Genomic DNA, 27,138 nt, shown 5'->3' with positions numbered 1-27,138 from the left:
CAATAAATGGTCCTGGGAAAACTGGGTTGCTACATGCAAAAGAATGAAGCTTGACCACTACCTCACACCATACACAAAAACCAACTCAAAATGGATGAAAGAACTAGACATAAGACCTGAAACCATAAAATGCATAGAAAGAAATATAGGCAAAACACTACATGATATGCACATCAAAGACATCTTTACAGACACATCACCCAAAGCAGTGATAGTGAAGGCAAAGATAAACAGCTGGGACTACATCAAATTAAAGAGCTTCTGCACAGCAAAAGAGACAATAACAAAAACAAAGAGAAACCCCACCGACTAGGAGAACATTTTTGCACACAACACTAATGATAAAGGACTGATCACAAAAATCTACAAAGAGCTGATGAGACTCAACAAAAACAAAGAAAATAATCCAGTCAAAAAATGGGCAGAAGAGGGCCTCCCTGGTAGCACAGCAGTTGAGCGCTGGGTTGCGAAGCTGCCCACAGCCTCTGCAGCGCCGGTTCAATCCCCGGCCACCTGGCGAGGGTCCCACATGGCGTGCAGACCTATCCTGCCGCCTGCTGCTCCCCTCAGCAGTATATTTCGTCAGTCTGCCTGTTCTGCTCCCTGCTCTGGCTGTGGTGAATTCTCTCACCCTCCCACGCTTCTGACTGTACCCAGTGCTTGTATAAATAAATAAATAACTCTTTAAAAAGAAATATTTAAAAAAACAATGGGCAGAAGAGCTAAAAAGAAACTTCTCTGAAGAGGAAATGCAAATGGTCAACAGGCATATGAAAAAATGTTCAACATCACTTGTAATCAGGGAAATGTAAATCAAAACTACAGTGAGATACCATCTTACACCAGTGAGAATGGCACATATTAAAAAAACTAGCAACAATAAATGTTGGCGAGGTTGTGGAGAAAAAGGAACTCTCCTGCATCGGTGGGAGTACAAACTGGTCCAACCACTATGGAGAGCTGTGTGATTTCTTGACCTACTAAACATAGAGCTGCCATATGATCCAGCAATTACCTAGGTATTTACCCAAAGGACACAGAAACATCAATTCCAAAGAGCACCTGCTCCCCTGTGTTTATAGCAGCACTGTTTACAACAGCTAAGCTATGGAAACAACCCAAATGCCCAAAAATAGATGACTGGATCAAGAAGATGTGGTACATATACACCATGGAATATTACTCAGCATTCAAAAAAGATAAACACATGCAATTTGCAGCAACATGGATGGCGCTGTAAGGGATCATGCTCAGCGAAATAAGCCAGAAAGAAGAAGAAAAATACTGGATGGTCCTACTCATAGCAGGAATCTAGAAAACTTAAATAAGGGACAAGGAAATATAATAACTATAAGAAAGAAAATATCAAAATCAACAAACAACGATGAACCAGAGACATTCTATGGTTGTTGGGGGGGCGGAGAAAGGAGGGCTTGGGGTCAAAATAAGGGGGTTGTAATTGTATGGGGAATATAAAAATAAAATTTAGGGCCTCCCTGGTGGCGCAGCGGTTGAGCGCTGGGCTGCGAAGCTGCCCGCAGCCTGTGCAGCGCGGTTTAATACCCGGCCGCCGGGGAGGGTCCCACATGGCGTGCAGACCTCTCCTGCTGCCCCACTGCTCCCCTCAGCAGTGTACTTTGTCAGTCTGCCTGTTCTGTTCCCCTCAGCAGTTTACTTTGTCAGTCTGCCTGTTCTGTTTCCCGCTCTGGCTCTGATGAATTCTCTCACTCTCCCACGACTGTAACCAGTGCTTGTATAAATAAATAAACAAACAAACAAACATGAAATTTAAATAAAATGGGGGGGGGAACCTATCCCCAGAAGTCAAAAACCGTCCCTAGCAAATACCAGGCATTTGCTGTTCCCTTACTAAGTCAAGTAAATAGTTGGTAGGGAAAATACTGACATTTATTGTTTAAAAAGGAAAATAAAAGCAAAAAACAATTGACATAATAGCAAATTAAAAGGCTTTTACACAGAAAGAAAACATAAATTAAAAAGACATCGCAATGAATGGGAGAAAATATATATACATTACACAACAGATAAGGGGTTTAATAATAAAAAAGCAAGCAACCCAATTAATAAATGTGCAGCACATATGAACTGAAAATTCGCCAAAGAGGGTATCCAAAAGGCAAACAGACACATGGAAAATATTTATCATCACTTCGAATATGGGAGATTCAGGTTAAAACCACAAGATGCTATCTCATGCCCATGAGCAGGGCACATATTAAAAAGACCTCCGGGGCATCCCTGGTGGCACAAAGGTAATGTTAAGATGCAGCACTTTGAAGCTATCAGCAGCCACTGCAGCACAAGTTTGATCCCTGACCAGGGAGATGTCCGAAATGGCACAGCAGACCTCTCTTGTCTCACCCACTACTCCTCTCAGCAGTGTATTTCAGTCAGTCTGCTTGTTTTGTTCCCCACTCAGTCTCTGTTGAATCCTCTCGCCCCCCCATACCTCTGGCCTGTACCCCAGTTCTTATACGCATAAATAAATAAATCTTTTTTTTTTTTTTAAAGACCTCTGATAACAAGTGCTGGAGAGGGTGAGCGGAGAAAAGAGGAACCCTATCACACCTTTGCTGGGAGTGTAAACTGGTGCATTTTAGAAAACTATCTGGATTTACCTTAAAAAACAAAAAATGGGAATACAATATGACCAGCAATCCCATTCTAGAGCATCTATCCATATCCAAAGAACACGAAAAATTTATATGCTCTACAGTGTTTATTACAACATTATTTACAATAGTTAGGACACTGAACCACCTAAGTGCCCACTCATACAGGATTGAATCAAGATGATGAGTCATATTCCCACAACAGATTAATGTAGAACCATAAGGAAAGATGAGATGTTACCACTTACAGCATAATGAAGGAAGAAGTTTAAGGGAATTATGCATGGTAAAGCAAATGAGATTGACAGAAACAAATATTAGACATTTAAAATGCTTATAAAAATACTGGACACAAGTAAATGAAGTGAGGCTTCTAAAGTTAAGGGGTGGGGGGTGGGGGTGGAGAATAAGGGCCAAGGGGGTATAAAGTTTATATCCAAGCACTCATTCCGTTCACCAACACAAAGCCCAACCCTACTACCTCTTCACTACCACTATCTTCCAAATGTATCTCCTTCAGGCTACTCCCAGTTAATTTCAACAAGTTTTCACCATATCAAAGGAAAGGAAAGTGAGTCAGAGAATGGTAAGGATTATAATGGGATTTCCATGTCCTTTTCTCCTGCTATTGGATTTTAGGTGTGAAATGGAGGATGAAGGGAATAAAAACATGAAAAATCTGAAAATTTCAGTCAAATATAAAAATGACATTGAAATAATCTTTTCATACTATCTTCCCAGACTTTTCTCTGCTATGAATGCCACTACAGGTCACTAATTCAGCAGAAGCTAGGGACAGCCCTATGAAACTTGGCTTCCAGAACAACCACCTTTTCCTCCATGTGTGGAGGACATCAATCTACTTAGCTCTAAGGGAAAGATTAGAGGGGTGGGAACTGACATTAAGTCTTGCTGCCTTTCTCTGCTTGAAAAGAAGCTCCATTTCACAAAAGCCGAAGAGCAAAACTCCAGAGCGTTCCAAATCAATAAACTCAGAAATTTTCATTTCTAGGAGCTTAGCCCTTCCCTCAGTGATGTTCATTGGCCAACACCCACAACGAACATGAAAACTTCTGTCTCTCCAGTCCAATAGGGCAAATGTAATGTTCTTTGCAAGAGCCACTACTAGCATACTGCTAGAAGAACAAAAGCAATGACACCAAGTCTTTAGCAGTGTGATCTGAAAGTAGTAGCTAACAGCAAACTTGAACTATGGGTAAAACTTAATTACCAATAGTAGTCAGTGCTGTACCCAGATTGTAATGAATGTTCATGGTAGAACATATACAACTGCTTTTTCTTGGTTAATTACTTTCAACAGGGGAACAGAAGAGACCCTCTTTAAATCTGCATAACTAAATATAACCCTACCTGGTTAAAACAAGACCTGTAATGAAAGCAAATCTCAAAAATAATTGTAACAATAGGGTTTTTTTTTTTTTAAAGTCTGGTTTAGATTCCAGCTGAAAGTTAGAAAAGACTAAAAACTGAGGGGTAATTCAAAGTAGTTACCAAAGGCACTGGGCAAAGGAAGTCACTAGTCTAAGGGATATTTATGTTAGTAAGAGAATTTTGCCTACAGGATGGTTCTTGTTTAACTAAAAGACCAGACCTGTGGTAACCACATAAAAATGACCTTATTTCATCAGTGGCAAATGGAACCTGAAGAGAAGGTATTTGTGGGTATTGTGAGGAACAAGAAAATTAAAATTGAAAGTAAATATTACAAAAGAATAGTCATTATACTAAGCTGGATTCAATCTTCTGACCTTAAACTTCCACTAGAAATCTGGACCCCCAGATTTCCTCTGCTGTCATAAAGTACCTTTGTACGCTGAAGAGATAACTTGATATATACATTTAATATAATAAAACCAACTACACATGGTTGGGAAAAAAAGAACAAATTGAATGGTTTGGGCCTCAAGCTATTTTATTTGCTCTGGAGGGAGCCAGTGATGGGAGACTTGTACTTCTGTTCATGCATCCAGCTCCTACTCCTACATGCCTCACCTAGTGTAAACATTTCAGAGTTAATTCTAGTATTTATAAATGTATATTTTTTATTAATATAGTCCTAAGCACAAGCTTTTACACGAGACCTCCAATGAGGAAATAATGGTTTGTTTCAATGCTGGAGAAAAAAAAAAGTTATGTTGAATCACATGGCATCATCCTAAGCGATTTTCAAGGGCAGTTACTGACCAAGTGCCTCATACCCTGACTTTGTAACAATCTAATCCTCTAAGAAGATGGGACAAGACAAGAGAGACAACAGAAGCAAACATAAATGAAAGAATTTCTCAGCCTCTTTCTGAAATTTAATAAGCAATCAGTTTGTTTGATTTCAAGTCCCTACATTCTCAATCCAAGCAAAATGAAAAATGCCTTATGGCATATTTTATCTAAAACAGACACTCTACCAGATGTTTAAGAATCTACACACTGATGGAATTAAGACTGAGTCTAACATGGTGTATATAAATGTAAATGGTGTATATAAATGTATAGTCACTTTGTAAAATGAGTTCTTCACCACATATGCCAATTTTTTCTCCTCCTATTCAGTGGTATTTGCATCTGAGATGCTCTCAAACCTAAAATGATCCACCCAAAATATAGATTTACATAAATTCTGAGAGCATAGGTAATACATGTACCAATATAAAAAACCATATTTAAATTGTACTATATGAGAATTAAAGGTTATATAATTTTGGCCAAAATATGACATTCCATAAGTTTTTAACATGAGTTTGCAGCATGTTCAAGAATGTGTTCCTCTCTGATAACAGTACTCTAATTACTTTTGCTTAGGTATGAAACTTAAAATCCCAGTGGGAAATACCTTATACTCAAACACACTGAGTTTTCTTCTTGACTTCAAAGAAACAGTATGTGTTTATTTAAAAAAATAAATAAATAAAAGAAGGGCCCCTCTGTTGGCGCAAGGGGTTAAGTATCAGCACTATGAAGCTATCAGGTAGCTGACCCACATGGCGGAGCAGACCTCTCCTGTCTCGCCTGCTGCTTCCCTCAGCAGTGTATTTCAGTCAGTCCATCTGTTCTGCTCCCAACTCTGTTTCTGGTGAATCCTCTAACCCGCCCAACACCTCTGGCCTACACCCCAGCTCTTGTAATGCATAAATAAATCTTTTTAAAAAAAAAAAAGAAAGAAAAAAGCAAGGAATTTAGATAAGGGACTTCTACTTCTGTGAGATGACGTTCCCTCTTCTCAAAATAGCATGTTTAGGGCCTCCCCGGTGGTGCAGCGGTTGAGCGCTGGGCTACAAAGCTGCCCGCAGCCTCGGCAGCACCGGTTTGATCCCCAGCCACCGGTGAGGGTCCCGCATGGCACGCAGACCTCTCCTGCCGCCCGCTGCTCCCCTTAGCAGTGTACTTCATCGCTCTACCTGTCCTACTCTCAGCTCTGGCTCTGGTGAATTCTCTCACCCTCCCGCACTTCTGACTGTACCCAGTGCTTGTATAAATAAATAATCTTTAAAAAAAAATAGCTTGTTTAATATAAATGTGTCCATAAGCAAGCTCAGAAACAGGTCTTTATTGGATAGATGCATTTATTTTGGAATGTCATAGGTTTCCAGAAAATAAGAACACTCAGTAAGCATAGAAATACAGTCACAAATCTATGAGAAAAGAAACTGCCTTTGGATTAGCGATAAACTCATACTGTATCTAAACCTGTCTTCTGCACTGATTTAAACAGAAAAACAGCACTAGTTGTCCATATAGGGCAGATGTATCTAGTTTTAAAAATTTGCTCAAATTTGCCTTAAAAATTCTAGAACTAGGGCCTCCCTGGTGGCACAAGGGGCTAAGACGCAACCTATGAAGCTGTCCACAGCCTCTCTAGCACCCGTTCGATCCCCGGCCAGCCAGGGAGCAACCCACATGGCACAGTAGACCTCTCCTGACTCGCCTGCTGCTCCCCTCAGCAGTGTACTGTGGTCTATCTGCCTGTTCTGTTCCCCACTCTGTCTCTGGTGAATCCTCTCACCCCCGCCCCCCATGTCTCTGGCCTATACCCCAGCTCTTGTATGCATAAATAAATAAAACTTTTAAAAAATTATAAAAAAAAATTCTACACCTATAAGGTAAAATTGAATCAGTTAACATTAATAAGTATGTTCTACCTTGAAGACTATAACTGAGAAAATCAATAACTCTCCTAATTAAGGGAACAATGAGAATTCAGATTCAATTCAGATTCAATTGCTAAATAGCTGACCCCAACTCAATGATTGAGCAATGAAAAAGGAGACTCTTAAGCAAGCTGTAAGACATTCAAGGATCACATGATATTGAAAGTATAGGTCAGAGCTCCATCTGGAAATGGCAAAATGCAAGGTCAACCCTGCTAAGGGAGTAAGGGGAATTCCCAGAGGCTGTATAGAGAAGCCAAACTCCTTTTCACAACAGTAATGGTTTTTAACCAAGAAGTACATTAAAAGCAGCTGCTGAAGTCAAAAAAAAAAAAAAAAAAAAAAAAAAAACCAAAAAACACATGCTTGGGGTCCCCAGTTCTGCAGATTTTATTTCAGGAGGGTACTTTTACTTTTCAAAAGCTCCAGAAGTGATTGTGATATACACCTCTAGTTGAGAAACCTCAGTATCAGATTTTCTGCCTGAATATTAATTTCCCTTACTTCATCCCACTTTGGTTGGTGTATGACCAATATTTACACCTCCTTTCTACGGCACTATCTGCACCTTTCACTAAGGTTTGTTTTGGTGCAGAGCTAAGTACTTACTTCTGAAGGAACACATCACCTAAGAAATATTTCTGAGCTGAGTGCTGAGTGAGCTGGGTCCAGTTCACAGAAAAACCTGTTACAATGAAAAGAACTACCAAACAAAAAACAGGGTTCAAGAGAAGATTCCATGGCCAGTTCTGGCTCATCTAAACACTAACATTTGCCACTAGGGCTGAAATCTTGTGGTCTCCAATTTAAAAAACAATTAAAGAGTATCTTGCAGACACAGTCAAACTGTACTCTCCCAATGGATAACAATTCAAGTTGAAAACTAAGCACATCCAAAAATCTAAGAATTGCCTTTTTCTTTCTGGTAGCTAGTGACAAATTCACAAAAAGTATCTCAATTCTCATTCTTTTCTTGGGTACTGAGACTACCTGTAGGAGCTCCAATCCTTTCAAAATAAAGTCTGCACTCATGGAAGAAAAACTTTCTAAATTAAAACCATGTTTAATGATTTTCTAATCCTTAGAAAAATAATTCAGAAGGTCTGAGCATATACCAAAAAAAAATGATTAATGGTAAATAGCTAAGTAAGAGTCATGGTTCTTCAACCTAAGATCAGTCTTCTACCAAAATGAGTCCAACAAACCCTTCCAAACTAACCAATCAAACAATGAGACCTCAAACCTTAATGGTACCAAATGCTCTGAATCAATCTGTTCTCCAGCCTTCCTAGAAGCCAGTTAGAAATATCAGTTACTATAAAGCAGGAGTTAGAATATTAACTCATAAATTCACTATTTTCTAAAACCTTCAATCCTTTCTCCTTAATTTCATAAAAACCTTCTACCTCAAAGCTAATAATATTGTATCAACATCGTCTAACACTTATTGAATACTTACTATATACACTGTGCTGAGCACTTAACCTTTATCTCAACTAATCCTCATAATAACCCCATGAGGTCAGTACTATTATGCACTTCCACACTGCAGATGGCAAGAGTCCCAAACTCTTCTATATTACTTTCAATTTTGGATTCCTGTCAGACTGTCCAAAAAGGGAATAGGCATATCTGAATACACTCAGGAAAAAAAAAAAATTATACCTACTGTTCAGAGTTACTCTTTTCTACTGAGTTTTTGATGAATTTGATCTTCACTTATTAAGAGGGAAGGATGCTCTATGATAGTGACTCTCAAACTCTGTGTATCACAGTCAATGAGAGAACTAATGTTAAACCACAAATAGGTTGGCCTAAATCCTACAGTTTCTAATTTGGTGGCTTGGAGTGGGATCCCATAGTCAAATTTCTACAAGTGCATACCTGTTGCTGTGGGTGTGGGGACCACTGCTTTATAAGAAGGTAAAAGGAAGGCCTCCCTTGTGGCGCAAGGGTTAAAGTCTCAAGTAGTTCTTTCAAGCCATTGCCAGCCACTGTGGCATGAGTTGATCCCCGGCCAGGGAGCTGACCCACATGGCTCAGCAGACCTCTCCTGTCTCACCCACTGCTCCCCTTAGCAGGGTATTTCAGCAGATCCTCCTGTTCTGCTCCCCACTCAGTCTCTGGTGAATCCTCTCACAGACACACTCCCCCCTCCCCACATCTCTGGCCTACACCCCAGTTCTTGTATGCATAAATAAATAAAAATAAATCTTTAAAGAAAAAGAAAAAAAAGGTAAAAGGAAATCATCCTCTCTCACCTTAGCTATCACCTCACCATGTGAAAACACCTCACTATATAGTGCCTCTAACAGGAGAGACACTTAGGATTTAAAATCATCTCCATGGTGTGAAATCTAAAAGACTCCCCGACTCCCCTCCTACCTCTCCCATCACAAAGACTCCACTGGAAATGTTTCCAGAAAAAAGAAAATTAAGGACAGAATGTTGTGAACTATATGCTCAAGAACTCTTTAACATCCACATTTCATTTCTTCAGGCTGAAAAGGTGCTTCCTTTGGATCTCCTATGCCAAAAGAAGTGCTAAAAGAAAAGGGAAGTAGATTGTTTCATAATACTAAAAAAACAACAAATGAGCACAGGTTCTGAAAATAAATGAAAGTTGCTCTATAAACAGAAAATCCTGGATGCTATAACATCCTCCTGTCTCTCTCTCCTTTGTCACATTATCTCAAAAAAAGCTGTTCCCCTTATCAAGACTGACCCAAAGCCTATACTTTCTTATATTCAATGTCATCTTGAATGAACAACTTCAGAGAATAAGATTTGTTAAAAATGTCTCCTCAGTCAGCCAAAGAAGCTTCTTACTTGGGTAAGTGCTCTCAACCATGACTAAACTGTACTGAGAGAAATATATTTTAAAATATTAATATGGCCTGGCACCTTCCTCATGCTAATCCTTCCAGGCCCCTCTCAATGGCACAACTGGGAAATTAACTGAAGAGAAAAGCAATCTTCCTTCTGCTCTCTGCTTTCATATGCTTCTCTACAGCGTTGTCATGCACAGACTCATTCTCTACACATACAGAGAAAGAACATGTGCACACACAAATAACACTCGGCATGAGCTGAAAATCAAAGCCTAACCCACGGTTTTTAAGTGAACAAGTCCAATTTCCTTCTTTGTAGTCCTTGACACACGCTGGCTGGGAGCTGTCTGTATTTTTTTTCTGCCTTGTTCCTGCACCAGAAGGCTCTGCACTGCAGGTCAGGGGATGATAAGGAAATGAACAGTGTAATTTCCAAGGCCTCTGAACACAGCCCTGTCAGCAGCTCTGGAGGCGGGTTACTTAAGCGTGGCTTGAAGAGTGGAAACCACAGAGAAGAGGGCTCAGCGAGCCGGCGGTGGCAGCAGCTCGCCTATGTCTGTTACCACCACCTCCAGCCTGTAGCCCAGGCCCTGCTGCCTGCCTAGATGCTGTGCTGGGGAAAAGACTCCCACCCAAATGGCAAAAATACAAGTTCACGCTGGGGGAGGACAGATTAAGGACTAGGACTTAGATTCCTCACGCACTCTTGTGTAGAAACAGAAATATTTAGTGTTCTTCCAGCATACAGGCGATCGCACACACTGGCAGACCCACAGTCACATCCATTCAACATACCCAACGCCACACCGGGATATGGCCAGAAAAGAAATTCAATTTATATGAAATCTGAAATGCAACAGGCCATTTTAATATCTTCTGAAGCCAATTTTTGGTTTCCCAAACCCTCAAATCCCACTATAGATATCAGGGGCTTTAGAACTTATCACTAACATGCAAATCCACCAACCCAGGTTTTGAACTTCTCCTTAGCATAATGTTGAAAGTCTTAGCCAACCTGTTTAATTATCCATACCAGGTTTACAGAATAGATGGAAAATTGTTATAATTCAGTACATTACTGCCAATAGCAGCCCGAGATACATTTCAACTCAAATCATGTTTTCCTTTTTTCCTAATATTTACTGGAAGTTTCCTACGTGCCAAACACTGTTCTAAATGATTTATAGAAATTAACTAATTTAATCTTACAACAACCCCATGTAAAAGGTACTGTTGTCTTCCTCATTTAGCAGGTGAGGAACAGTTAACTCAATTAAGATCATCAGGTAATAGGTGGTAAAGCTGCGATATAAACCCAGGTACTCTAGCTTCAGAATTTACACTCTTTTTAAAATCAAATTTTTCTTAAAAAAATTTTTTTTTCTTAAAAAAAAAATTATTTATTTTTGCATAGAAGAACTGGGGTGTAGGCCAGAGGTGTGGGGGGTAAGGGGATTCACCAGAGACAGAGTGGGGAGCAGAACAGGCGGACTGACTGAAATACACTGTTGAGGGGAGCAGTGGGCAAGACAGGAGGGGTCTGCTGCACCATGTGAGTCACCTCCTTGGCTGGGGATCTAGTGGTAATATTGTAACAGGGTGGTCCCCAGGAAAGGGGGAGGTTCCAGGTTTCCTGCCCCACCCAAGGGAGGGTGGAGCTGAGCAGAGAGAGAAGAAGCTGCAGAGACTGAGGAAGGAAAGAAGCAGGATGGAGAGCCAGAAGGAGACCTGGAGGAGGCACATGGAGCCGAGAGACATGTGAAGAAACTGTGCTTGCCTTTTGGTCATGGACTGGGTGACACAGATGTGGGTGAGAGACCCGTGGGGAGGTGATAATGGCGGTTTTTGTCTTGATTTTGCTCTTTTTCTTCCAGACTTGTCAGAGTTGTTTCTGATCCTTTTCTGTGGGTCCCCACTGGGAGATGCTTTAGACTTGTGGCAGGCTTTGGGGCCTTGCTCTGGGCCAATCCTGTTTGGATGGACTTTTACCCACGAGGGGACGGGTAACTTTGGATGCTTAATTTAGAAACTATATTCTTTGCCTTGCCTGTATTGTCTCCTAATGTATTAAAGTTGCTTCCCATTGAAGTCTCATATGTTTTGTGTTGATGCGGCGGATGGCAGAACCTATTTAGAGCAGGCAGGTTTGCGGGATCTGGGCTGCCCCTCTCCCTGCCCTGTAACAATAGCACTGAGACCTAACACCTAGGCCAACAGGGAGGCCCCAGAGTTTACACTCTTAACCACTAAGTTATAAATAATACAGATGTGAAATATGTTTAGAAGGCAGGTGTTTTAGACAGAAGTTGTTCCCAATGCATACTTTATAAAGAAAATTCACAATGGTTCTCAAACTTTAAATAAGATAGCAATTATGTGGAGAATCTTTTGGAAGTACAGTCTTCTGGGCTCCTACCCATAAAACTTATTTAGCAGATCTGGCATAAGGTCCAAGAATCTGCATTTGTGACACTCAGGTGTCAGGATGCACATGGTTTTATGGGGCACACTTTTAGGAACTCTGCTCTAGATAATAAACTAAAAGCTCCTCAAAAAGCAGGGATCATCTCTATTTTACTCACCAATATATACCAAGACAAAACATAGTAAGTAGAATCTAATATGCACTAAATTAGTGTACTAAATGAATGGAAGATGATAATGGCATTCAACAGTACATCACCTCTTTACAAAACAGTTAACATCCACAACACATGTATTGCAAAATATCCAAGAAGCACAAGGACAGGATTTATCTCCCCTTACCTGCCCGGCAATTGCAAATAAAGAAGAAACTGGAATATCTCAATGATTACAATGAAAACCAGTAACCAATCAATATCTCTTTCTCTGTCAAGCTCATAATGGCACTTTAAAAGTAATTCAAGTAACATTTCCTCTTTACAAAAAATAGGACAGAATTCAGAGCCAGCTCTAAATTGTTGTTCTTTGATAAACATTACTACATTACCAAAGAAACCTTTGTTTATTGAGTTAAAATGTTAAAATTAGTTGAAAAACAAATGAAAGCATCCGGGCATTTTTGAGTACCTAGCATTCACAGCCAATGTTTCTAAGATAGTCTTTAAAGTGGTAAAACAGGGAATCATCTCTGAGTTAAATATTTAAGAATCTCTAAGTAATATGCCATAAGTACTTTATATTTAAAAATCTGATTTCTATGCCTGGCTTTCCCACTGTCTACCTAGGCAAGTCACATTACCTCACTGGTCTTAGTTTCCTCTTCTATGAAATAGAGATTGGACAAGATAATCTTTCTCTGGGCTCTCCTTGAATTACAACACCCAAACGGAAAACAGCTCTGAAGAAAAAATAAATTAAACTCAAGCTCCATGGTAGTTAGACAGTGCATCTCTACCCTGCATAAATATCAACTTAATTTCTTCATGAAGGAAAATGCTTGAGGGCATCTGGCTTCAGGAAGCCAGGCTGACTGTTAATGCCATCAATAACTGAGAAAGAACAGCTAGTGAAGGAGTAAGGTGTTGAGATAGAAAGCCTTGGATCAGAAGGAATAAAAGAGAAACTGACCTTGGTTGGGCAATGGGGAATTGCAACACTAGAGAGCTGAGCGGGAAGGCATAAACTAGGGCAGGAAAACAAAACCAAGGGCAAAGAAAAGATGCTCTTCGACCACAGGATGAAAGCAAAAGCAAGCATGATCTGAAGGTGAAAGAGCAAAGAACACATTATCGTTTCCTTGGTATCCTAAACTAATGGGGGAAGTGGTAAATATATGCAGCACTCTGAGAGCAGCAAAAGCTGAGACACAGACATGGGGAAAGCAGACTGCAGTGTTCCCTCCTTGCAAGATCAAAGGCAGAAGCTAAAGAGGCAAAGGAAGCCTCTGATTCTGGTTACAAACTTCTAGATTCTTTAGCCACCACAGCCTACTAGTTTACCGCATATGATTTAAAAAAAAAAAAAAAAAAAAAAAAGATAGGGATAATCTTACCTTTTTCTTCTTTTTTTTCCCCTTGCCTGTCCAGCACTAGGCTTGAGACATTCAAACAGGTGTCCTCTCTCCTCCCTATCACCCCTTCCATCCCTAACTTAACCTTTCAATCAAACCAAAAGGAAGGGAACAGCCAGGAGCCAGAAGGTTCTATCTTGTTTATTCCTCCAGATTTCCTACCCCCATCTCTTTGGCTGACAGGAAGCACAAGGAAGGAGTGTTTAATAACGACATAAGGCAACAGGGGTTGCTGAGAGTCATCCCCTCTGGTCTCTCCTAGAACTCCGGGAAATGGCACATCGAGCTTCACCAGAGGTGTGGTGGTACAAAAGTGGGATCCCTTGATGGGAACTCCACATCCTTGGTTAACAGAAAATTCCTCAGCCATAGCTTGAGATGATAAGAGAGGTAAGAGCTTGATAAGAGAGGTCCTGAAATAGGTAATTTGAATATTCAAATCTTCCTCTTTAGCTAATGGTAGACAGGTGACAATTCTATCCTACACCTATACTTAACTTATATTCTCTATTTCCAAGAGTGGAAGGGGGGCAGAGAAGGATGATTTGAGTCAAGACATTTCCCAAAATTTGTTTTCCCTCTTCATGATAGTTTCCAATTCAGAGAATATAATGCCTAGATTATATCAAAACATGTTTTTACTGTTTTGGTTCTGCTGGCTGTTCGCACACAGAAGGAACATTCCAAACCATTTAAACCATTGGCAAGACCATATCTTAGAGAGAAAATCTTTTTTTTTTTTTTTAATGTTTATTTATTTATTTGTTTGTTTGTTCGTTTGTTTTGTTTATACATGCACTGGGTACAGTCAGAAGCGCGGGAGGGTGAGAGAATTCACCAGAGCCAGAGCGGGGAGCAGAGCAGGCAGAAGGACCGAAGTACACTGCTGAGGGGAGCAGCGGGCGGCAGGAGAGGTCTGCGCGCCATGTGGGACCCTCCTCCGGTGGCCGGGGAGCAGCCGGGAATCGAACCAGCGCCGCAGAGGCCGCGGGCAGCCTTGCAACCCAGCACTCAACCGCTGCGCCACCGGGGAGGCCCTTAGAGAGAAAATCTTAAAGATGTTTTCATAGACCTTGCTTAGTGGTAGCCACCAAACATTAACTAAGCACCTACTATATTCCAAGCCCTGGAGTCCCTGTTTCTTAAAAGCTGATCCACTACAAGATTCTTAGCCTTTCCCTTAACTTGCTTCTTTCCCTCCCCCAGCTCCAAAAAGTTCTCTCCCCAGAGTGTTTGCATCTCCTAGCAACTTCCAAACATTATTTAAATAATTATTTATTTCAGTGGCCAAAGTCTTTATGGAAAGGCATCCCCCACAACCAGATTGCTCAAAAGGGTAAAGAGAACAATGAAAGGAACTGAGAATTGCATAGCAAATTTTCTGTTTCCGAAAGTACTTTACAGCAATTTTATCTTTTTTCCAAAAACTGAAGCACATTCTCTCCCTTTCTCTCTCATTCCACTGTCCCCATCATCAGTCTGCTAGGGAGACCAGGCTTAGAAAACAGTTACATTAATAAGGAGCAAACCACCCTGTACCAATTCAGAACAGCTGAATGTACTGTATCTTTCAATGCAATTATAATCTGAAGGACAGTCATCCAATCAGTCCCCGTACCTATAAGAAAACATTTGCTTCTCTGCTGGAAACTATCATGGATATTTAGGCTTAAATAAAACATGAAGCTAAGTATCATAAATTCTTTTACCCACAGACTACTAGTGGGCTTAAATCACAACATGAGTTAAGAGTTCTAATCAGAAAGGAAAATGAAGGCCACGCTCAGAAGTAGCCAATTTTTAGCACAGGGAGAACAATGATTATAAATGGATATATCGCAAGAGTTTCCTGAAGCTGGATGTAGGGAACAGTTTAATGGGCCTGGAACAGAAGCAAGAACTCCTAGTACTGCTAAGCCTTTTTAGAACAGAATTATCCATCTGTACCCCAGAAAAAAAAGGTAAATCACGGCCAGCACAGGATGAGTCAAGCTAGTAACCAGCTGGAACTTGACTCTGTTGAGGTGGACTATAGCATCTGCCACCTAAACACAGGCAGTCTCTCTGGCAGCTGCCACTGGTAAAAGGGAATGAACCATTGTGTTTATTAGTGGAAGAAAATTCACAGCCCTGTTACCAGAGAAGCCCAGATGTTGCTAAGAGCTACAGATGTGCCAGAGGCAAAGACCAAAATACCTACAGCAAAGAAAACACAAGCTACCACTGGGATCCAGGCAATGAAAGGGCACCATTACCCAAATGTATACATCCAGCCTCTATTTATTAACACTTACATATGGAAATAGATATTCCCTGTTGCAGCTGATGTAATTACAAAGAAATCAATTTATACTGCATCTGCTGGGATCAGTTGAAAGCACAGGGCAAGCAGAAAACAGAGCAGAAAATCAGAAGCCAATGAACAGCTCATCACCAGGCCAGCCGATTTGCAGAAAATTGTAAGCTGCTGAAGTTCAAGGCAGCCTGAGCTGACCCTAGACTCACACCTACTTGCTCCAGCCCTGCAAGCTCCATTTCATGAGATATGAACTAAGATCATCTTCCCAGAGGAGTGTACCTCCTGGGGCTGCAGGCACCTGTCCTTCCAAGTCAAGCAGAAGGCAAAGTATCATTACTTTGTTTGGCAGCTATTAAACCAGCAGGAGACTTTGATTCCCAATAGTTGAGGGAGATACCTGGCCAAGAGCTACACCTTTAGTGGCCAAAGAGTCTTTCAAGGCCAAATTTTCACAGCCACAACACCAACTCACAAGGACTGATTATGTAACTCAGTACAGTCTGTACCTCCTGCCCCGTAATCTTTCCCCTCAAACTGTGGCCCTTTGCTTTTCAGTAGCCACCAACAAAACACTTGGTAAATAATCATGCCATGAAACTTATTTTACCCTTTTCTCTTTCAGAGACCTAGCAACTCTGTTTATTCCATAAGAACAGCACTCAATACAAATATAGAGTCTATTTAAGTTTATCAACTTAATGACTGAGGATGAAATGCCAGTCAAGTTGGGAACCACATAAATGTTGATGCCAACCTCCAGCAACAAATGTCTGAGGTGGTACAAGGACAAAGTGGGAGGGTCTCAACTTGACCTATAGAAATTGATTCTACCAAGTAGCTGCCCCCAACAGATACGCCATTCCAAAATGTCTAGGCATGCTGTTGATTAATCTGTAAGGAATCCCCTAATTTAGAACAAAACCACATTATCATTACCAGCTGCTCTGACCTTGTAATTGGTCATTACCCACAAACTGATCCACCTCCCACAGAGTACACATAGCATTTGGCAATTAGTCCAGGGAAGTACTGACTGGCAGTGGGCAGCCAGATTTGGCCACCTCTTACCTTTTCAGACTTGACTTTCTTTAGCGGGCGACACTCATTCTCCCCTTCCTCTGGCTCCGGTTTAGCTCCCAAAGGATTGAGCGCTGCCCCAGGCTCAATAGCTATACTCCCAAGTGGCTCCACAGCTCCTGTGTCCACCCCTGCACTTCCATCATACTGACCACCCCGTCCTCCCAAGGGGACTGGCTGGAGGACCCCAGGATCCTTTTCTGAACAAGTCCCCACTCCTTCGCTTCTCTCCTTCTTGCTCTTAGATGAGCTGTTCTCCTTCTCCTTTTTGGAGCCGGCTACACTGCGGGACGCCTTAGCCACCTTCTCTGAGCTCTTGGGAGCAATAGCAGCAACCAGGCTTCCTGCATTGGCACCATCTCCTGAGCGTCCCTGCACCTCTTTCTTGCTAGCTGCCCCCTCACTCGGAGTGAACAGGGAAGTCCCTGGAGTGGGTTTGCTAGAGTCTTTTCCACTCTTATTCCTTTTGGATTTTGATTTGCCTTCCTTCCCTTGAGGACCTGGCACTGGGGTCACAAACTTGATGTTGTCTGGCAGTGTGGCCACAGCATTAGGAGCTGGAATCCCCACCTCCTTTGAGCCTGACATTTCCAGTTTCTGCTGGTCCTTTTCCAGATCGGCGTCCAGGTCAATGATGAGATTCCCTACTCCAATGTCCCATTCATCCCCACTGTCGTATGTCTCAACCGGGTTTGCATCCACTCCTTTCCCTCCGGAGGCTCCACTGCTCAAGGACATCTTAGAGTCAACGTCCCACCTCAAGATTCAAGGCTCTTCCTTGCCCCAGCTTTCCTATTTTCAGCTTCAGCTATGTTCTCAGACCTGCCACATTGGTCAGTACATGCCCAGTGGACAACATCATTGCTGGAAAAAGAAAATTTAAAGAGCTGTTAAAGGAAACAATACAGGCAAGGACACAGGCTGAAATAAACTCCCACACAAAACAGACCCTTCCTAGGTGCCTATCACATCACAATGGACAAGACAAACAGGTTCAATTGTATTTCTAACCAAGTTACATTGAACTGGGGGAAAAGTTAATTCCCACTCCATCTCCCTAGAGGAGAGTACAAAATTTTCAACAGCCCGGAGATTCTGTGGTAAGTCTTAACTAAGAGTCCTCTAGTTTCCCACTCCTGAGAGACTTATTTCTACTACCACTGGCAGCTGGCAATTCTCTTTCAATCAATACAGGCCATGGCACATCACAGACTCAAGCTCTACTCACATTACCTTTCTCCGTGCTCCCTGAAACTCAGTTATCAGAGACTTAGAACATGGTCTACTAAAAGTTTTTAAAGTCCTCTACTAACAGGTCCTACTGAAAATAATTTAGATTCCTTGTCATTTGTACTGTCAGGGAGAAAATTTTTTATTATGGGTAAACGCAAAAGACAAAAACAAGCAGAACTAGGAAAAACTCAACTTTAAGATAATGGGAAAACTTCAGTGAGAAGATAATCCTCAGAGAGAATTCAACCAACCAACTTTAGTTTACAGAAGTTAAATCAACCTTCCTAAACTCCAGGCTTTAAATTATGTTCAAATAGCAGATTCAATGTGGCTTTTCCCACCCTACTAAAATACCAATGATGACACAAAAAAGAGAAGAAAAAGTATCCTATCAATAATTGAACACATCTAAAAAAAAAAAAAAAACCCCACAAGAATGTAAGATTACTCTCCACATTCTTATATGAGATTGATGGCACTGCATTAATAAAGATAAGGACCCCGGGCCTCCCCTGGTGGCATAGCGGTTGAGCGCTGAGCTGCGAGGCTGCCCGCAGCCTCTGCATTGTTGGTTCATTCCCCGGCCGCCTGCGAGGGTCCCACAAAAAAAAAAAAAAAAAAGATGAGGACCTCACCATATGAAACAGAGACAGACTAAATAAAAGAGAGGTGGTAATAAAGGGCTATTTATATCTCTCCAATCTCATGAATTAAAAGACCTGAAGCGTGTATCATCTAGAATACCTGGCAGCCAACTTATAGCATCCAGGTACTACTTCACAACAAAACCAAGAGTCTTGTTCTTGCTCACACCCTGTCCACCATCTTTCTATATCCATTTAGGAAAATAAGTCTTATAAAATAAAGGAGCAGAAAGAGCAAACAACACATCCTACAAAGTGAATTTTTAACGGAGAAATGCTATATATAGGACAGAGGCCAGACAAATTGTACTTTTTTCATAAACTCTCTCGAGATTATGTTAAAGAACCAGGTACAGGACAAGAGAAGATGTCCTCCTAGGAGAGCAGAGTTGTATCAAGTGAATGTCTGCTAGCAACTGGAGAGAAAGGTGGCATATTAATCTGTATGGCTGACCTGGTGTATGGAGCAGGATAAAAGAAGTAAGCCATCAGATTTAGCTGTAGGTCTAAGAAAATACATCCTTAACCCAAGTAGAGACCTTAATGCCAACAGCAACCAATCATTGATGGCATCAAGTCTACATAGATCTTACTTCATAAAAGGATGAGCAAAAAGTGTGTGGGAGATGCATGATGTAAGAACTATGAAAAAAATGTCTTTCACTCATAAAGTAAACATAATACTTGAAATGACACCTCTGAAAATAATCTAGAATTCTGAAGAAAATTTTAAATAAATATTTGGAATGTTCAACATTATATAAGACTTAATAGTAGTGTACTATGTAGTCATTCTTAAAAAAAATAAATAAATAACTGAATGCCATGGGTCTATGGCAGGAAATAAGGCAGTGAATAAATAAGGCAGTAGAACATTGTGCTGAAAGTAATACTATTATGTGGGAGGGGGCATTTTTGAAAAAGAAATAACCGAATCTGCACCATAAAGGATTATTAGAGCATACTCCTCCCCAGCAAATCTTTGTTCCTCCAGAGCAGCACTGTTATCAGTATGTATTTAACCATTAAAATAAGCCCACAACAGAAGAGCTAAATAGGCACTTCTCCAAAGTAGACATACAGTCATAGGCATATGAAAAAATGCTCATCATCACTTGCCATCAGGGAAATGGAAATAAAACCACAATGAGACATCACCTCACTCCTCTGAGAATGACCCGTATCAAAAAAGACCAGTAGTAACTACTGCTGGAGAGGGTGTAGAGAAGAGAGAACTCTGGTACACTGTTGGAGGGAATGTTGACTAGTTCAGGCCTTATGGAAAGCTGTGTGGTGGTTTCTCAAAATATTAAAAAACCTTTTGACCTAGTAATTCTACTTCTAGATATCTAAGCATGGAAGAACACTCATTTCAAGAGACATATGCACTCCTATGCTCACTGCAGCACTATGTACAACAGCCAAGTATGGAAAACAACCTAAGTTCCCAACAACAGATGAGTAGAGTAAGAAGGTGAGATACATAAGACTACACAGCTGTGCAAAAAAATGAAATCTTACTATCTGGGACAACATTGATGGCACTGGAGGGTGTTATGTTAAGTGAAGTAAGTCAGAATCAGAAAGACAAATACTGGATAATTTCACTCGTATGTGGAATACAGAGAAACTAAACAAAGGAACAAAGAAAATCAAAACAAACACACACAAAAAAAAAACCCTTAGAAATCTGGCTATAGAATTGAAGCTATAAGAGGAGGGGAGGGGAAAAGATGGGGGGAGCCCAAAGGACAATGGTGGAGAATTATGGGTGGTGGTGGTTATCATGCTGTAACATACATCTGAAGAGGTATGAACTTGTACCCCCCACGAACATATACAGTGCTGTAAACCACTGTTACCACAATAAAAATAATACAATTGAAAATAAAACAAATCCATCTTTGTTTATTCTTAGAAAAATAATACAAGTTTCAAAAAACTTTCTTTAAGGGGGAAAAAAAGGCCTCTAGACAACAGGATGGTAATGGTAGATGCTGAAGAAGAATATGGGATATAAAGTACATATAAAGTGTAAGACTATATATAAAGTACATAAAAATGGTAGTGCTCACTGAGAGCTTCTAACAGTTTTTACTTTCCTATATTGACTGACCTGTGTATGAACAGGATAAAGAAGGGCCAGTAAGGAAGAGACAGCATAGGAACTAAGACAAATAGTCAAAGGAGGGGCCTCTCTGGTGGCACAAGGGGTTAAGTGTCAGCACTGTGAAGTTATCCACAGCCGCTGCAGCACAAGTTCAATCCCTGGCCAGGGGAGCTGACACACATGGCGCAGCAGACCTCTCCTGTCTTGCCTGTTGCTCCCCTCAGCAGTGTATTTCAGAAGATCTGCCTGTTCTGCTCCCCGCTCTGTCTCTGGTGAATCCTCTCACCACCACCCCCCCCACACCTCTGGCCTACACCCCAGCTCTTGTATGCATAAATAAATAAATCTTTAAAAAAAGAAAATGAAGAAAACGGAAAGATAAAGCATTTAATAACACTGAAAGGAAAAACTGAAGAGGCTAGAACAAATGGGAGGACAGCAACCCATTGAGACATAATAACATCTTGAGCTGAAAAAGATTTTGCATGCAGACTGAAAAGCTTCACTATTTTTTCAGCTAAATTAATTTAAAAACTCAACATTTTGCACACATTCTGGCAAAAATTTTAAATTATGACGAACAAAATTTGAATTAATCTTGGTCTTCTTTGAATATTAAATGTTGCCTGAGAATGAAAAATCCACAGAGAAAGGTTGTTAGTCAAGAGAGTCTTACGCTAAGTAAAGATTTTTGTCAAATGTAAAAGTAATAGATTTTCAGTTATATAAGAACACATATATCCATCATGTTAAAAACTATCTGACAGGGCCTCCCTGGTGGTGCAAGGGGTTAAGACACAACCTATGAAGCTACCCTCTGCAGCATGAATTCATTCCCCCGCCGGCCAGGGAGCAACCCACACGGCATAGCAGACCTCTCCTGACTCGCCCACTGCTCCTCTTAGCAGTGTACTTCGGTCAATCTTCAATCTGCCTTTTCTGTTCCCCACTCTGTCTCTGGTGAATTCTCTCACATACTCCCTCCCCCCCGCCCCTCTGGCCTGTACCCCCATTCTTGTATGCATAAATAAATAAATCTTTAAAAAAATAAAACAGGGTCTCTGCGGTGGCGCAGTGGGTTGAAGCTTCACAGAGCTGCGCCAGTTCGATTTCCGGCCGGCTGGGGAGATTCCCACAAGGCACAGCAGACCTCTCCTGTCTCGCCCACTGCTCCTCTCAGCAGTGTACTTCAGTCCTTCTGCCTGTTCTGCTCCGTCTCTGGTGAATTCTCTCACCGCCCCCCCACCCCGCGCCTCTGGCCTGTACCCCAGTGCTTGTTTAGATGAATAAATCTTTAAAAAAAAAAAAAAACCTATCGGACACATTAAAATCAGTCCTGTGTAGCATAAATTTTAATAATTCTTGTGAACAACTGAATTTTGTAATCTGAAGAGTAAACTCAATGCAAATATTAAAGATTATTCCTGAAAATGGTATAAGACAAAATCAACACTTATACTGTAGAAACCTCAAAAGTTCATCAGTAAATAAAAATACTTCCTCAAATTCTTGTTGTCCCAATTCCATGTCATGGCAAATTGTTTTTTTCCCCCTCATAAGCAAGAAATATTGCCATTACATTTGTTTTTTAATTGTGCTTCTTCTCAAAAGGGAACTGGAGATGAACATAACATCTGATAGTCTGTGCTCATTTCCACATTCTACATCTAAAGTGAGATCTTCATTAAATGGAGAGATGTCCAGAAGGGTAGGAACAAAAAAGGTCAAGAAATCATTTTTTAAGAGGAAAGGTCTTAAAAACTGGTATTCTTTAGTCTGGAAAGAATATATAAGGGAAAAAGGCTGGTTAGCTTCAAATAGATGATGGTTTCAGTGTGGACAAGAAAAACGTATTTTGTGATGCTGAGGGTAGAAACAGGACCAGGAAGAGGGTATAGAAAGACAGATATTTAACTCAGGAAAAAAACTAATAACCCAAGATATCCAACAATGGCTCACAATGCTTAATGAAGTCATATCTTTTTTTTTTTTTTTTTTAAATACAAGAACCAGGGTACAGGCCAGATTTGCGGGAGGGTGAGAGGATTCACCAGAGCCAGAGCGGGTAGCAGAACAGGCAGATTGACGAAATACACTGCTGAGGGGAGCAGTGGGCAAGACAGGAGAGGTCTGCCACACCATGTGGGACCCTCACCGGCCGGCAGGGATCGAACCGGTGCTGCAGAGGCTGTGGACAGCTTCACAGCGCGGCACTCAACCACCTGCGCCACCAGGGGAGGCCCATGAAGTCATATCTTTACCAGTGTAAGAAATGAGGCAGAAGTATAGCCAAATGTCAAGCAAATTACATAAAAAATTCTCTGTGTGGCAGGGTGATCTCTAGGGCCTCTTTCTCATCTATAGTTCTACTAATATAGCTATCAAAAAATGTTTTCCCTACTATAGAAAATCACCCAAAATTTCTTAATGACCAGAATGCATTAAAAGAAAACATATTCCTGAGGGCTGATTTTCAGTAGTCCTGATACTCTTTGGAGATTCACTGTTCTATTTTTTAGGGTATTAGGAGTTTTCAGTAGTACTACTTTGCAGCCAGGTGACTTTTCAGAAATCCAGTTTTCCAAACCCAGCAGGCTTCACAGTAACTTTGGTGGTGTATTTCCAAAGATACACTGTAAAATTGCCAAGGACTCTAATCAGCCTGGCTGTAGCAGCCAAACCACTTCCCATCTGCTCCCTACAGCATCCCTGGCTTTATACAGCTAATAATCAAGTCTCTGGCAGGTCACTGCAGAGACGTTTAACCCCAGGAGGCAGGGTAACGAACATGCTAGCTAGAAATGAAAAGTACTGACCACTTGCTTCCACAGCAGACAAAATGCAGAATCAGGAGAATTCTGATTCTGAGAGACCACAAGACACTTTCAAATTTCAAGAGAGTCTATAAATATTTCTTTCCCCTGCTTCTTTCTTTCTGCCCAATTTTACTCCACTCACTTCCCCTACTTAGGACCACGATCCACCAGACTCTGGAATTAATTGTCCATCCATTTGTACTTTGTTTTTGTACCTGATCACCAAGAAACTCCGCTTTATCGCTAAGGGACTGAGATAGGTCATGACTGTCACTCCCCATTCCCTGTATGTATAAAACAGAAGTTCAAATCCCAGTTTCCTCTCTACAGCCCAATTCCCTCTCTTGGCCTCAGCTCACAGACTGATTGGTAATCACAGGTTTCAAGCATTAATTAGTTTGGGGCACATGGCACAGATCACACCACTCTCCTACCTCTATAATGAATAATGTTTCTCTTCTAGAAGGTTAAGAATGAGAGCCTTCGTGTGAGGCCTCTGCACCTACAGAGGACATAAGCAACTGACCCTATTTATGCCTAAACACAGTAAGAACAGACTTCTGTTTCCACTCAGAGAGAGTTCTGTATCCATCTTAGAGGACTTCAAAGAGTGTACATCTCTTTAATTGCAACTAACCACAGATAATCTGGTCTAAGTAACAAGATGGCCAACGCTGTTCTACTGTAAATTTATCCACCTTCTTATGGGTCTTCGATCAAGCTTCTTATAGGCTTTGGCCTGACAATTGTGTATTAGTGTGTATAATCTACTTGTAACAACACAGATTATACACATTTAGATGTGAATATGACCTGTCTGGGTTGTTGTTCCCTCCAAAAATGATATGAAACTAAAGTAAGTAAATAAATAAATTAAAATGCTATAACCAATTCCAAGGAGGTAGTATAGTGCACTGAACTTGTAATCAAGAGATGTGATTTCTGGACTCAAATTTCCAACACCCTAGCCAGGTTGCTAGTCAAATTGCTTCATTAAATATTAATTTTCTCATTATATAATAGAAAATCCATCACGGTTTTAAGCATATTATGAAGATATAAATCTGAAAAACTGTTATAAAAGAATTCAAAAATAGAAAATGATCCAAATACTCTCACAAGGTCTGGTGTCTGTTTCAGTGTTACACCTTAAGTAGAATACCTACAGTACTTCTAAAAATAAAGGAAAAGGTTGTTAAAATATATACATATATATAGCAAATTAAATTATACATAGGAGATCCATTTGAATTCTACAAAAGAAAATGGCAATCCTTATCTCTTCCACGATCTCAGAAGTCTGTGTTTTCTGCTTAGGCTACGTCTCCTTTCAGATGTGGTTTAAAAAACTTATTATAGTGACTGATGGACTCCACTTTGCTTCAAAAATCTCTCAAAGCCAAGGCACCAATCTCAAGGCTCATGGCTTTAACATCTGGACTATCTCTTCTGCCAACTGTTCCAATCCACTAGGTTGTTGACCCCACTGACAGAACAGATCTTTAATCTAAGTTGAGGTTCACAGGGTTTAATGCCCCAGGGAACTGTCAACAAACCAATAGACACGACAAAGTTGATAAAAGAGAAACATGTTACATCATCTTCCCTAAATTCCAGATGCTATCCTGAAATCACTTCATACGTAGCATCAGGTGAGATATACCATCCTCAGTGACTCTGAACCTACACAAGAAGAACAAGCATCTCCCTCTCTACCTGTCACACTTCATAGGAGCTCACTATCAAATGAATTTCTACCTAGGGCTCTAACAATCAACTTCCTTTGGGTCCCTACCTTAACTTATTACATTAATTACTGTAACAAAGGAACTGTGTCATCACCTAAAGTACCATAGCTCTCATCTTATATCTCCAATGGGAATCAGATAAAGAAAAGACTAACTGCCAATTTGAGAAGACAGATCCAATTCAACAGGGCTCATCTGACCATGTGTCACCTAAGGACAAAAGAGTGTATAAAGTGTAGCATCTCTCAGTCCCTGAGAGCTTTATTATGTGCCACATCTTATGGATAGTTTTATTGTCCTCACAGGCTGCTATTCTCAGACAAAAATTATGAAGCCTGACCTGTTTCATTTCACATAAACAAATGACACTTCCACCAGGACACAGCTATTTAAAAGGGTTCAGGTTTAGAGCCTTGGTGTTGGTTGATACTGCTGTTAGCATACATCTCGCAAAAGTCTAAACAGTATACTGAATATGTAAATAATCCAGTTCTTTTGTATAAATAGGCCAAGAAGTAAAAGATAAAAGTCATCTAAAGTAAACAAGGGGGTGAGGAGAAAAAGAAAACTCCGCCATCCCCATTCCCCTAGTACTTGGAACTCTTTAAAATTTAGTTCTTAAGTCAGGAGGTAAATTTTCTGTGCTAGAAAGATGTTAAATCCCAGGACACATGTCAATAGGAAAGAGAGAATCAGGAAATCTAAGAATTGGCCCTCCACACAGAACTGCTATGCCAAAGCAGTAGCTTTTCTGTATCTCAATTCTACTCATCTCTAAAACAGAGGTCAAGTTTCTAGGCATGAGGCAAAGAGAGAAAAAAAACAAACACTAAGCATTTTTCAGGTAATACAAGGAACTGCCTTTATGTTTATATGCTAGACCTTCCCTCCCCTCCTAAATCTTTTACATAAGAACTACTATCCCATAGTAACTCTTAAAAGTGAGCAAAGAAAACTTCTCTATCGAAAGAGAACCTCTGTGAACCTCAACTTAGATTAAAGATCTGTTCTGTCAGTGGGGTCAACAACCTAGTGGATTGGAACAGTTGGCAGAAGAGATAGTCCAGATGTTAAAGCCATGAGCCTTGAGATTGGTGCCTTGGCTTTGAGAGATTTTTGAAGCAAAGTGGAGTCCATCAGTCACTATAATTCACAGCGTTAGACTAGCCATAAAAATCACTGGGATTCACATGCACATCCTTAAGACACCTAAGCCTTGTCTACATCTCCAGCTTTGTTCACGGTCACATTCTGTCCTCTGTACCTACTCCCACTTTAATGCTTCACAGTGTTTACCTGAAAGACAGTTCCTGTTCACATTCTATCTCCCAATGGGTGTGATGAATTCATTAAACATTTGTTTCTTCCACCAGATTAAACCCTGAGTGAGGGCAAGGGTTGTCTCTTGCTTACCTTAGGACTATATCCTAAGAACAGTGTCTGGTTCACAGTCTATCCTCACTAAATATTTCAGAAAATAAATGAGTGAATGAATACTGCTTTTCTCAATGGGCACAATCAGGAACAGTACCCAGCTGTCATTTCTCCTATCTAGTCTTACTTAGTTTGATTTGTCCCAGTTGATTTGTC

At 40.7% G+C, this 27,138-nt stretch overlaps 1 protein-coding gene across 5 annotated transcripts in view; it reads right to left on the bottom strand.

The window, feature by feature from the left end:
• The window catches only part of ZNF609 (zinc finger protein 609), a 194,983-nt gene that overhangs the window by 151,740 nt on the left and 16,105 nt on the right, over positions 1-27,138 (bottom strand). For 3 of the 5 annotated variants that reach the window (XM_054688062.1, XM_054688066.1, XM_054688060.1), the window contains exon 2: positions 16,989-17,861. The exons of 1 other annotated variant lie outside the window; for it this stretch is intronic. In XM_054688062.1, the coding sequence (XP_054544037.1) occupies positions 16,989-17,735 (747 nt within the window). In that variant the 5' untranslated portion in view covers positions 17,736-17,861. Of the gene's footprint in view, positions 1-16,988; positions 17,862-19,328; positions 19,534-27,138 lie in introns of those variants that run through there. One more of the 5 variants, XM_054688065.1, reaches the window with a different exon arrangement.

Source organism: Talpa occidentalis, unplaced genomic scaffold (assembly GCF_014898055.3).
Source record: "Talpa occidentalis isolate TD23 unplaced genomic scaffold, MPIMG_talOcc4v2.1 talOcc4.11, whole genome shotgun sequence".
NCBI classification, from domain to species: domain Eukaryota; kingdom Metazoa; phylum Chordata; class Mammalia; order Eulipotyphla; family Talpidae; genus Talpa; species Talpa occidentalis.
The sequence above is the reverse complement of the archived record's forward strand: the minus strand, read 5'-3'. Positions and strand labels throughout refer to the sequence as shown.